The 14,395-nt window shown below is 41.0% G+C and overlaps 1 protein-coding gene across 4 annotated transcripts in view; it reads right to left on the reverse strand.

Moving 5' to 3' along the window:
• Positions 1-14,395, reverse strand: part of FNDC3A (fibronectin type III domain containing 3A) — a 121,405-nt gene that overhangs the window by 31,395 nt on the left and 75,615 nt on the right. For all 4 annotated transcript variants that reach the window (XM_065858924.2, XM_065859004.2, XM_065859139.2 and 1 more), the window contains 3 exons: positions 13,527-13,585; positions 3,235-3,392; positions 2,074-2,133 (listed from right to left, as the gene is read on the reverse strand). In XM_065858924.2, coding sequence (XP_065714996.2) covers positions 2,074-2,133; positions 3,235-3,392; positions 13,527-13,585 — 277 coding nt within the window. The remainder of the gene's footprint in view (positions 1-2,073; positions 2,134-3,234; positions 3,393-13,526; positions 13,586-14,395) is intronic.

Below are 14,395 nucleotides of genomic sequence, written 5' to 3' on the forward strand. Positions count from 1 at the left end.
CTGTACTTTGGGAAATAATGGTAACATCTTGCAGGCTCATTATCTCTTGCAGACATATTAACTGATATTATGAATAATTCTTCTGCAAGTACTTTCATCAGTTGAGCACAATGAAGCTGTTGATACATTTTCAGAGTACCTTCTGCACTGCATCAAGACCTTGCTGAATCTGTTCACCCTGTCCTTTCCTTTAGGAAGGCTACAAATTAACTCTCTAGGTACTTCAGAAGAGTGAATTCTTGCTTCTGTCTTTAAGACAAATGTTTCTTCTAATAGCTTTTCTCCAAAATTAAGTCCAGCATCATTATCTGGCCTCCCCCTGTGCTCTGCCACTGCACCCTCCTTAGCTGTTTGGCCATGCCTTGTCTCCTCCTTGGGTGAACCTGCACATTTACTTTCTTGTGATTCACCTGCTCCTTTAAAAGAAAAAAACAGAACCCCTAAAACCGTTTCCCTCCGATCACTGGCATAAGATGTAGGCTGTCTGCTTATGAAGATGTGAAAGTCCTTGTATTTTCTCGCTGCATGAACAGCTAGTCACAGGAAATTTGGCTTTACAGATTTCATGTACAGGGCAAGGGAAACATTTGAACAGTGACTAATATTGCACACAAAGTTGTTTGTCCTTGCATAGAGTTGCAAATATGTAATCAGTCAGTTATCTCTCTAGTTCAGCCTTTCTGGTTTTCATTGATTTTGGGCAGTGTCTGCACTGGCAGAATTTTGTTTAACTCCTAGTTCAGGAAGAGCTTAGATGGCCAAGCCATCTATGGCCATGCATTCTCTACAATGATCAGGATTAAGTAAGAAAGAGTTTGAATGTAGCCTGACAAAAAAAAAGGACGTAGACAGGAAAAAAAAATCATAGGTTCTGACGTTCCGTGCATTTTCAACTCAAACATCATTGGGTAAAGTGCATAAATGCTACTAAAAATAGGAACAAAATCACAGGAAGAGCATAGGAAGAGCTTTGTGTCAATTTTTCATTCATCCTTCTCCTGAAGCTGTGCTGCAGGTCATACAGTGGCCCAAATTAAATGGTGTGTGATGAAGAACAGGACAACCCTTTTCTGCTTCTGCTTTGGCAATGAGGACAATACCCTGCAGAACAGCACCAGGAGGTACAGACCCCCTCACACCGACAACCAGGAATTTAGCTCTCCCATATGAGCAAAAGCTAGTCAAAAGACCCACACAACAGAAACCCTCCTCCTCCCCTCTGCTGATGTTGCAAAGCTCATGTGGAAAGAGGCACAGCTTTTCTGACTTGCATCCTTACGCAGATATACTTCTGTTCCCTGTGTTTCCTACTAGCTGCCTCTAAATTGGTTCCCTGGTCAGTCAGTACTCAGGAGTCTTGGGGTTCTCCACACAGTGACGAGGCAAATCCTTCACATCCTGAAGTTGCACTCTCCACTTGCAATTATTTCTTGAAAAGGCAGTACTTTTAGGGTGGCCTTCACAATGTCATGTATTGATAAACTTGTATTCATACCATTTGTTTTAAACCAAAAAATAAGACAACCCTCCAATATGTAAAAAATGAGGGAAGAAGAACACCTAACCACATCTTTCCAATCCTACGTTATTTCTTCAGTAGGACATAGCAAAACAGCAAATTCTGCTAGAAGGGCAGAATTACATTGAGCTGGGGGCCTATTTAATAATGTATACGGGGTCAGATTCACTGGTCTCCTAGAGCAAAGCGAAAGCAGCATAACCCGACCCTCAGGTGGCCAGCGGTGAGAACGTTCCTGGGCCAGGAACCTCCCTCTGCCACTTCTGGGAAACTGAGAAAGCAAGCAACACCTGTGCCTGGCTCAAGGGACAGAAAAATGTCACTGTTCTGGTACAACATGAGAAGTAAAGAGCACGGACGCTGGATGAGGACGCATCGATCTTCTGTTCTCCAAAATGGACTGAGTGGTCGGCTAAGCCAAAAATGTTGATTTGTGACTGAAATGAGGGTGAGACGTGCTAAAGAATCTCTGAAGACTTAGGCAAATCCACAGATCCAATGAAACTTTTGAAACATTTGAAGTGAATTTAATGAAGAGGGGAGGAGATACTCACTTTGCATGGTAATCAGTTGCTGGCCTGAGATCATTTACAGTAACTTTATTTTCTTCTCCACTGGAAAGAGATATGATTTGGTTTAACAGACTGTTTCAGAATCCCATACATTTATAAAAAGGCATACATCATCTAACCCATCCACCTAACACTCCTTCTAAGAAATAATTTGCTAACAGCTTGTTTCTGTTGCTAAATATAGTAAAGTGAAAACGCATTTATCTTTTAATTTTAGGGGCTTCTCGCATTTGATTCCTGTTGTTTTACCCTGTTTTTTTGTTGTTGCTCTGTTTCTTTGTTTGAAGAACACTTATTTTGCTTTTTACTCAGTAAGATCAGCTGCATGTGTAGGCATGTATTTTATTCTATCAAAACCACTGAAGTACTGGTGTCTTACAGCCCAGTAAACAGAAAAGTCACCTCAGTGACATCTAATAATCTGCTTTTACTGACATCAGATTACATTAGCAAAGCTCATTTCTTTTCCTGTAAGCTTCTAAGACAGGGATACCCAGCTTCTGTTTCATGTACTACTATGAAATCCACAGAAGGTAACTAAGATAAACTAGCTAAATAAAAATATCTATAATTATTAGAGTGCTCTATACCCTTAATGGTATATTTTCTGTTATATTTCTCCAAGTTGCAAAAGAATGATCGAAAACCACTGTATTAGGAATGAAACAATTGAAGAGTTTTGTTTTGTTGCTGCTAGAGGTGTGTTCTGTGTGAATCTGCTTACTTTATTTTATATCTTAAGACTGTCTCTTACCAAGAGCATTTTCAAGAAAGGGAGGGATAAACCCATTGGGAGAAGAAGCATGTGCTGAGGTAAATGCAAATACAATTTGTGTTTCTCACTACCTGTCTATCTCACTAACTAAGAACCCATAATTTCTAGTGCAGCTGGTTGAAATGCAGCTAAGTTATATTAAAACATACTTCCAACATGTAAGAACAAAGTCTCTAAATTCTAATTGATTCTGGAGACTTCACCATTAAAACAGAACCAATTTTACTGAAAAAGTAGTTTGTTTCTAAAGAGAAGTTGCACAAAACTGCTAATTACTTAGATTGCTGGACAACAGGCAGATTTTTAAAGAGGTTTTAAGCCACATAATTCAATACAACAGCAATTAAATCAAAATAATGAATACATACACATATACAGTTTTGTACTTTCCATCCTTTCCGGTATTTGAAATCAGTACTTCGTAAGTATAAACATCTGCTATGTCATTCTTGTCAGCATCTTCTCTGGTATCACTGGATGGAGGGGACCACATAAGCAGTGCTGTTCTTGCCTGAATGTCTGACACCTGTAGAAATACAACTTTGAGACCTCTGCCATTTAAATGCTGTTGTATATAAATGTTGCTTTGCCACATAGGACCAAATGAAAGAGAAGAAAATCATGTAGCACTAGCATATTAGAGCATTTATACTAGTAGCTGCTAATTAGTTTTTACAGATGAAATCAATCTGGAAATCTAAGAAATTTCGTGAGAAAACTGCAATCCCAGGACGCAGGGCTGAGTGCAAGCAAACTCCAAAGTAATGAATGCCACCTAGTGGGCTACATAAAAATTACTGTATCACTTATGATGGCAAGCACGTATTGTGAATCAGTCATTTTATTAAATGACAATGTTTCAGACTTCTTTTCTTTTCACGACTGGTACTATATATGTATATATATATTTTTTTTAATACCTTCTTGCTGGCTTGGTTATGAAATACATAGAAGCTCAGAAATTTCTCCAAAATGCCTGGCATTGGTGTAGCAGGTACATAAACAAACTCTGCTTTGGGCATTTAATTATGACTGCGACAAGTAGACTCTCCACTAGATTAGAAACTATTTGGTTAACTACCCCAGAATTTTTTTTTTAATCAGAATATTAATAGGGATACAACTACCTGAGGCTCTAATCTAGTACTCTGTTAGCCAACACAATATTAGAACATATATTTTGTCCTCAGGCACTTGCGATGAAGGCATGCTCACAAGGTACATGTGTATATACATACATATATATGGGCAACAACCTAAAAAACTCCTATGGTGTTGTCTGCCTGCACAGCCCACCCTTTACAGAAAGGCCTGGCTAACAGCAGTTGCAGTGACAGAAATATGAACATAAACTGTGTGTGAATGCAATACCTCCCGCTGTCTGAGAAGCGTTCGCCCCTGCAGACTCATTGTGCTGAAGACAGTGACCCACCAGTGGGGAATTTTAAAGACACTTCTGAAACAAGGAAGGAATCAGCTTCAGAAGAACAAAAGCACTGTGAAATTCGATGACAGGGATAAAAGATGCTGGAGCCCATCGCAAAATAAACTACCCTGCCAGCATTGCTGCCTCCATCCACCCTCCCCGTCGGATGCCATGACAGCTGCAGCCCAGCAGGTGCGACAGCAGTTTGGGGGAAGCAGACAGGGACCCACAGCTGGGGTGGGCACATGCGACCTGCTGAGGAGCTTTCTCATCAGCCTGTGCGTTAGCAGACTGCAGGGAACACCACATTCTAGGAAACAAGACCGTTACAGACAAAAGTAAAGCACCCACTTCTTACACTGGAGATATGCAGTTTTAGGGGCACCCATGCTCCCAGAAGAGCAAGGGGCTGGGGATGCTTGTATTTCTGTAGGTGAGTGCATGGGTGTGTGCATGTGATTACAAATTTTTAGGATGTTACAGAAGGAAGTCTAGATATTTGTGGGTGTTTATTAATGTTGAACGTCTGCCATTGTGGCTTGTGTGTTGCACCTACTATTTCCAATCATTTCATAACAAAACAGAAAACACATGATATGGAATTAGTAGTTTTACAACATAACTGTAACATATATCTATTTTGGGAACAGTTGCTTTTGGAGTTCTATTACCAGAGTACCAGAATCAAAATGCTATCTTCACAACTAGAGCTCTTAAATTGTTATCTACTGAACCAAGAACCTGAAAGGGTCAACTTCAATAATGAAGAAGAGGAAGAAACTTATTGAAAATATAAAGTAGGAAAATTAAACCAGATGAATGTCAGTGTCTCGAAAATAATGTCACTAAGCCCTTACATGCTAACAGGACTGTACATCACGTCCTGAAATAGATCTAATACTAGCAAGATTACCCACTGAAGTTCTTGGAAAAACAATTCAAAGTTTGGCAAGAGAAATTCCACTACGATCTTGATGCAGTCACAAACTCCACTAATACTAACTACAATCACCTCAGTACAATTCTAGCATTTCTGAAAGTCTTCAGAGTTGTGGGAAGCATCTGGGGTAGTAAAAGCTCCCTCTCAGACAATCTTAGTTCCACCCTTCTGGGCTGCAGAAAATGGCAGGGCACACAGAAGAAAAGGAGTGCAGTTTCCTGAAGGACTACTATGCTTCAGGAGCAGTAGGTCCACTTCAAGATTATCTGTTCCTATGTTTAGCTACTTTGTCATTCGTGGACAAGGGAAGAGGTACAGACATCATCTATCTGGACTCTGTAAGGCCTTTTGACATGGTCCCCCCACAGCATTCTTCTCTCTATATTGGAGAAATATGGATTTGATGGGTGGACTGTTCAGTGGATGAGGAACTGGTTGTATGGTTGCATACGGAGGGCAGTGGTCAATGGTTCAATGCCCAGATGGACATCAGTGACAACTGGTGTTCTTCAGGGGTCCATAGTGGGACCAGTACTGTGTAATAACTTCATCAGTGACACAGACAGTGCACCCTCGGCAAGTCTGTGGATGACATGAAGCTGAGTGGTGCAGCTGACATGCTGAGGGACAGGATGCCATCCAGAGGGACCTGCACAAGCTCGAGAAGTAGGCCCATGCAAACCTCATGAGTTTCAACAAGGCAAGTGCAAGGTCCTACATCTGAGTCAGGGCAACCCCCAATATCAACAGAGACTGGGGGATGAAGGGATTGAGAGCAGGCCTGCAGAGAAGGACTTGGGGGTACTGGGGGATGAAAAATCGGACATGAACCGGCAATGTGTGCTCACAGCCCAGAAAGCCAATTGTATTTTGGGCTGCAACAAAAGCAGCGTGGCCAGCAGGTCAAGGGAGGTGATTCTGCCCCTCTGCTCTGCTCTGGTGAGACCCCACCTGGAGTCCTGTGTCCAGCCCTGGAGCCTCAGTACATGAAAGACATGGACCTGTTGGAGAGGGACCAGAGGAGGGACATGAAATGATCAGAGGACTGGAACAGCTCTGCTGTGAGGACAGGCTGAGAGAGTTGGGGTTGTTCAGCCTGGAGAAGAGAAGGCTTCAGGGAGACCTTGTTGCAGCTTTTCAACACTTCAAGGCGGCTTATATGAAAAACAGGGACAGATTTTTTAGCAGGGCCTGTTGCAACAGGACAATGGATAATGATTTTAAACTAAAAGAGGGTAGACTTAAACTAGATGCAAAGAAGATATTTTTTTATTATGAGGGTACAGAAACACTGTTCCAGGTTGCCCGGGGATGTGGCAGGTGCCCCATCCCTGGAGACATTCAAGGCTCATTGCAGGGGGTTGGACTTGATGACATTTAAAGGTCCCTACCAACTCAAACTGTTCTGTGATTCCACGATTTCTAACAGTTGAAAATATTTCCCTAATAACCAGGCAGCATTTCTCTTACTACCAGCTAAGCCTACCTGCCCTAGCCACCATGGTGTTGAACATTAGATCTTCTCTTCCTTTCTTATGTATCTGAAGACACTTAGCACTTTTCTCTCGCCTCACTTATCCGAATCTCTGATCATTCTGACTGTTTTCCTTGTCTCCTACTGTTTCATTGTCTTTAGTGCTTTGCCCAGAACTGCACAAAACATCCCATCTAATGCTTTACTAATGTCAAACTGCAGACTTGACAGGGTACATTTCTCTTCATACATCTTAGTCTATCTACTTTTACACTGGAGAAGTAATGCAGTTGGTATGAGCGAAAGGTGGCATTACATTTTATTGGAATGTTAAAAGATCAAAGGTTTCAACTGTTCACTACACAGAGAATAGGAAGAGTGGGAGATTAAAGGCAACATTACAGAGTAACAGACAACTCAGAGGGCTTTGACAAGTAAAATTAAACCCACAGTATTAGTGGAAATCATTATTTACCAACAAGTATAAACAGAGAACAGGGTGAAATGTTCTTTAAATCTCTGACTGGATGAAAAACTATTGTCCTGAGTTACTCTCCCAGGGCTATGTTTGTTGTTCAACTCACAAAAACCTTCCATAAGACTTCTACAATAACAGATGCCAACTATTAGCACAGTAACTATAACACAATGAAGCAGTATTTTATACCAAGATAAAAATGAGTGACTATGTAGGTTGTTCTTGTTGTTTTACTTTGTGTAATCAGAGTTATGTGACTAAAGAATACTATGAAGAGCTGAAGCTTTGCTGTGGTCAGTTTGTCAAAGCTTAAATGCAACAGTCAGTGGAACTGAACTTGTTCAGAAATGCAAACTGAAAAGTATTTGTAGAAGCTGGGAATTAAGGACAACCTTATGGTACATAAAAGCTGTAATGTACAAAAGCTATATAAATCCTTTATATGTACATATGCACACACATGCCTATGGGGAAAAGGAATAAATGTTAGCCAGTAAGCTACAATTTAACAGAATATACAGGAGAACTTAAAAGAGTAGATGAAACTAAAACAGGTAACAAGATTAAAGACAAAAATATATTAAAAGAAAAAATCTATCAGGAAATCTCAAAGTCAGGCACTGCTCTGTTATTGGTGGATATAGAAGTTAAAACTGTAAAATGTAACATGAGAAAGAAAAAAAAGCATTTAACAGTCATTTCCATCCCGCATTTGCAACAAGTCAGAAATCCATATCCATCTCAAGTAATTCAGTTGCTGGACCAGAAAATTTACAACCCACACCAGTCACCGGCACCATAGATGGCACCCCATGAAACCAGGTGGTCTGCAATAAACCAGGTAGTCAGGTTAAACCACTGGTTCCCTGCCAGCAACGTACACTCACATTAAACCAGGAAGCTCCGAGAAACCAAGCCTAAACTAGTAAGCCCTGCTGAGGAGCACTTGGGATAAGCGTTAAGAGGCAGGTACCGAAGGACCTACGAGAAGGTGCTCATGGGTAGAAGAACAGAACCAAAGTTAAAACACTTAACTCTCTGGCAGGTATAAATACTGGAAATAATTTCCAACCCTGTCCCTCAAACACCTGAATCCCCCTGAAGCTGCTACCTTCTTCATTTCTGCAAACCCAGAGAATGGGAGGGGTAACTGTGGGGTCCACAGAAATGCAGCTTGTGTGTGAGGAGTCAGTAATCAGACAAAAAGAAGAGACGTAGTAGGAGTGGGACTGAGTAATATAAAGGTTTTTCTCCTGGACCTACACTATATACGATGGTACATATTCTATAAAGTTCTGGAGCTTTTCAGTAAATTCACCTATAGGTGTATGAGTATTTTCAACCACTCTCAGTTGCTTTAAATAAATAAATAAATAAATAAAATCACAGCTGCAAGCACTGACAAGAGAGAAGCAGAGAATGTAATTTAAGTCCCTTTCAACTAATTTATAAAACATTTGGTACTGCTTTTCAGACTCAACTTCCAGCTAAGAGAATGATTCTTAAAGACAAGACTAGGTCCAGCTATATTCCTCCTCAAATGACTATTAATAAGGGACAAAGTGAAGTGCATCACATTCTAAAAGCCCAAAAGCATACACAGAATATGCACAAACCACAAAACATTATGCCCTCCCAACGGACTTACATGCTATGTAACCAGCCCTCAAATTCTGAGTTCCTATTGTCTCTCATTATTAAATACTCAGCCTTCTGCTCCATTCTTCATTTTGCTTTTGATTTTTCAGGTCTCCTTCTGTTCTGCTTTCTTTGTTATTTGGTGAATGGACATGACAGCTGGTGGACATGAGGACTCAGCATGGTGCAATCTGCAAAACCACTCCAACTTGCATCTGGGTACAGACAGTTTAAGACCTCCCTAAGGAGAGGAGTCATCTGGTGGCAGTACTGCATTACCAACTTGACTTAACGCTGCCATGTATGAAAGAATAGGGGATCCATACATGGAAAAGTTTAAGAAAATGAGAACATGTTTGTAAAAACATCTAATGGGAATCTAGAGGCAGCAAAGCTGATGTGCCCATATTGCACGGAACTGAAAGAGCTGTGTGAATGCAAGCACACCATGGAGCCCAACACCTGATTTAGACGTAGGTGCCCTGGACGTGGGCATTAAGACAAGGGACAGCCTAGGACAGGCCACAGCCTTCAGCACTACTCTGGGTTTTTGGGAGCAGGAGATGGTGCAATGGACACTGCACTGGACAGCATCTGTGTGATTATCTGATCATCTGACCACCACCACAGCCAGTATGCAGCATCGCCTGTGCCAGCACTGAAGTTCAACCAGGGAACAGGTTGTTGATGATCCATCCAGAGCAGCATCACGGCACAATCCCCACAATGAATGCTTCAAGCAAAACATTAATCCAAAACATACAGGGATATTTCTGATGAGAACTAAAACCTGAAGGCGTGATAAAACACAATCTCCTGTTTCACTTGTGGGAGGGTGAGGAAAATGTTTCCTTGGAGAAACTGTGGGAGGGTTGCTTCTCATCCTGCAAGGCCTAAGTAGGTAACACAGCTTCCCTTTCTCTTATCATATCACACTCCCCCAGGCTGCAACATCAGCCAGTCTTCCACCCACCCACGGCCCTGACAGTCCCTTGCCTTCGCAAAGCATAAGCCTCTCTCTGTTGTGCTGGAAGTTTGGCTTTTTGCCTTGTGTACGCTGTATAGTCTGTAGCAGACTACCACTGTCTAAGCCTGTGATGTCTTCTGAGGTCTGCAAAGAGATCACTTGTAGGCACACAGCTACATGCAGTGACATTCAAGTAAGGGCATGGTGGGGAGGGGAGGTAGTGTGCTTGCCTAAAAGGCATGGATGGTTGAGTGTTAAAGTTGGAAGGAAGAGAAAGAAAACAAGACAGTAATGACACTTCATTGCCTTTTCGTAAGTCATTAGCAGCACAGCAGAAGACACAACCTATTGATCACACTTTTCACAGTCTCACTCTAACCACCCCAAGATGCTCAGAGTTCCCATTTTCCTTGGCAATGCAGTCCCTGGTGACAGTCCCAGACTGGGACAGCATCCTGTATGTCCTGACCTCCAGAGGATGGTGCACACTTCTGGTAGAGAACTAGTCCCTCTACTTCCAGTCAGGACAGAAAGGATCATCCGCATTCTCACCAAGTTAAGGGCATAGCAGGCACTCATGATGTGAGGGTTGCTGAGAACGCTGGTGTTCAGCATGCCCTAGTGACAGTATCTTGCAGTAGGTTAACCTTGCAGCAAAATTTGTTTCTTCATCCATTCTGATGCAGTACATGGCTAAACTAGGCACATACACCCTTGCTGGGACGGACTCTCATAACTTAGAGTCAAAAGGGGTGAAAGACACTCATTCCTTCAGCTGCTTAGGCCTGATCCATTCCCAAAGCACAAATGTTTCACACAGTGAATGGCAGGGACCATACAGAAAGAACAGTATGTTGCTGTGTTTAAAAAAAAGAAAAAAAAAAATACATTCCAAAAACCCTACCAAAGGTGATTGTAATCTTAAACACAATGGACCAGCATTACTATGAAATTTTTCCTGTTTCACTTTGAGAACAGAATTCTCCTAATAGGATTTTGATGCTTATTTTCCTTGAATATGTGTGTATATACATTATTTCTATTATATACATATCTAATAGGAAATGACTCCCTTAAATTCTTTCTAGCATCATCCTACAGCAAGCCTGGAGCCTTTAGATCCACTGCACAAGTCTCCACTGCTTGACCTAACAATGATAGCTATAGGAGTTTGCTAATATCTGTGGAATTGAGATGCACAGCTGGGCAGTGAAACAACAGGCAGTAAAACAAAACCTCTGCTGGTAGGACTTTAGCAGGTACTTGCTGTCAGAAGATAGATGAGATGTGGAAAAGCTGGATTATGTTCTAGTTCCTGGGTAAAGATCGGTGCTATCAGATGTAGACTTACATTAATTTCTTACAGCCATAACCCCTGCTGACCCTTTTTCTCCTGCTGGTCCTAATCAAAGGTTCTTCATTTCAGTCAGTAGTCCCTGTTTACTCCATCCTGGACTTCTGCCCTTTAGTGTCTCAAAAAAGTTCTGGTATACTTGTCTCACTGATCTTCATCTTTCTCAGGCAGTTTCTGTCTCCTGCTACTACTGCCCACTATCCCCACCATTCCCAGTCCTACTAACAAGACATTCAGAGTCCCGTCACCCTTTCATTATCAGTCTGCTTGTAAAAATAACAAACAGGAAAGGTATTTGCTCTCCATCTTGTTCTTCCAATAGTTCACACCTAATATTCTGTTTGTTCCTGGTCTCATTTTCTCATTTTACACTCCTCACCTATTATATTTCAGGATCCTTCAAATCCTGGTTGCCCTTCAGACCTGGCCTCCCTGTCAGAGCTGTCTCTTCTCTCCCTTCCTTTCTCTCTCACACCTTAATCTCCCTAAGCTTTCTTTTCAGTCTCAGTTTCTTCTCCAAAAATTCTGTCTATTGGCCCTCCATTAGTTCCAATTGCCAAGGTCATCTTGTTAAGATCTACTGAACTTGATTGTCCCAGCTACTATCTATGCCACAGCAGCAGCTAGGATCAGCTAACTCCTCTCCATTTCTTCATCTCAGCCCTCTCAACCCTTTCTTATAGCATGTGATTCAGACAGATTCTGCCTTCATGCCGCTTAGCCACAAAAGACACAGGGGCACTGAAGACATGTTAACCTATTTTGAAGCTTGGACACAGTAGGACACCAAGTATTCAGGAGTTCCTCTGTAATTACAATTACAATCCCTGCTCAGCCCTTGGAGCACTGTAGAATCACAGGATGGTTGAGGTTGGAAGGGATCTCTGGAGGTCCAACCCCCTTGCTCAAGTGGGGTCATCTAAAGCCAGCTGTCCAGAACCACATCCAGACAGCTTTTCAATATCTCCAAAAAGGGATTCTCCACAAACTCTCCAGGCAGCCTGGGCTGGTGTTCAGTAATCCTCACAGTAAAAAAGTGTTTCCTGATGTTTACAGGGAACCTCCTGTGCTTCAGTTTGTGCCCGTTGTCCCTGGTTCTGATGCTGAGCACACCGAAAAGGGCCTTACTCCATCCTCTTTGCGCTCAGCCTGCAGATATCTATACACACTGATAAGTTTCTCCTGAGTCTTTTCTTTTCCAGGCTGAACAGCCCCAGCTCTCAGCCTCTCCTCACCAGGCTGAGGAGCTAAAACCGGGGCCAGGTTGTCTGGGAGGTGAAAGGTAGACGTTATGTAGCTGACAAAGGGAAATGTTGAAAGTCCAATGATCATCTGAGCCTCTTTCGTTCTTCATCTTCTTTTCTCTGTATGTCCTTCCTTCCATAAAACTTTTATCTTCTTTATTAGTTATGTGAAGAGTGTGTGTGGTGGTGTGGTAAGCTGAGGACAAAGAATGAAGAGCAGGGTGCCTGATTATGGAGGAAGCAATTGACCAGACAAACCCATGGCAAGCTCCTCCTGGAGCTTCAGTTGCATGGACTTTTTGTAGCTTGTAATAGGGAACACAGACAGTTTTTACTCAAACAAGCTGGTGGACTGAGGTGCAGATTTTTGGAAAAGCTGCGCAAATCCTCAAAGAAGGGTTAGGACCAGGGAAGGTCCAGATGATAAAAGAAAACAAGTCTTTTCTAAGATGAAACAAACTGCTACCTTTGGCAACAGTGTTTTACAGATTCTCTACACAGAGGTTACAAATTACAATTCAATAACTGAAAAGAAACTGGTAGATTTTTCAAGCAAGTCAGTCAGAAGCCCTTTGCTGACTGTCACTTTCCTTGGTGAATGCTGACTCTCTTCCCTGGAAGTGTCAGAGATTCTTGGAGAAATCTGCTATAGTTTTCCTTTACTTTTTAAATAACACCTCATTTTTGGTGAGGTTTGCAAAACCTGAGGAGGATTCTCTTACGCCTACAGATACCTGGTGTGTAAAATTGTTTCCTGAACAGTTAAAACTAAACAGTGTTACAGGAAATTGAGAACAGATTTTACAATAAGAGATTATGTTAAGCATCATCATTATGTTACTGGCAACATTACAAGCTCTTTCTATTTATATTTTTAAAAATTATTTTAATGCTGAGATTTCACAGAGTGGCCGAGAAGAATTCCATTAAAAAAAAGTATCAAGACAATTCTAGCTTCATAAATGTTAATATACTGAAAATTACTCTGGTCATTTACATTTCAGTGACTGGAAATTAAGTGAGTTTTCTTTAGTGCAGGAAGTTAAAGCTCATTTAAACTTTGAGAGAGAGAAGGAGGTGTAACTGTATAAACTAGCAACAGATAACTTCTGATTTTATGAAAACTGTTATTTACTTACCACTGGCTTGGCTATATTAGAAAGAAGTGCTTCAAGTGCTTTTGTTTCTTCATCCTTTTCTTAAAAAACAAAATCAAAACAGATAAAAAGTATCTATGAATATTGTTCAGTGACTTTACAGTGAAATAGCTCTTCAAATTCAATAACTGTGCATAAAGTACATATAAAATAGAACACCTTGACAACTTGCATCCATCTAGAGCAACATAAAACCAAAAAAGCTCCCAAAGAAGTTGTTAATATAAAACTATTTCTAAATCTGTTCTATCATTCAATGGAATACAGAAAGCCCAGTTATCTTTTATTAATGCATAACTTTAAACAAACTACTGCTCTGAAGAAGTTCAGCTGAGATATTTTCTGTAGATTTCGGGTGCAGACGCAGTCAAGTCACAGTACTTTAAATATGCTATTACACATCATGTGGAGGATTGCTGGTAACACTACTGGCCTCCCTCAATTGCAAGGGCAAACCTTAGCTTAGCCTTCAGTTACATCTCAGGGAAAGACTCTAAGGTGTTTTGGTTCAGCTGAAGGAAGGTATAGCTGAGCTTTATAGAGGAATCATTAAGTTTACGGAAAGAGTTTTATGTGCTTTTTCTCACACAATATTAAAATTTTATTATCTCAGCAGCGTAAGTGAACAGGCTACCCAGTTTTGAAGGTGTGGCCACGCATTTTTAATTCACTTAACTTGCCTTAAACTATAAAGAAAAATGAAAGAAAAACAAAGCCTGATAAAATTATTTGAAAAACATGTCAAATCTATTTATAACTTCATATTTCTACATTTAATGACTAATTTAATGCATTTCTGACTTCTGCTTGTTATCACAAATCTAAGTTACTGTACATATTTATCCAAAATA

This window comes from Patagioenas fasciata, chromosome 1 (genome assembly GCF_037038585.1).
Source record: "Patagioenas fasciata isolate bPatFas1 chromosome 1, bPatFas1.hap1, whole genome shotgun sequence".
NCBI lineage: Eukaryota > Metazoa > Chordata > Aves > Columbiformes > Columbidae > Patagioenas > Patagioenas fasciata.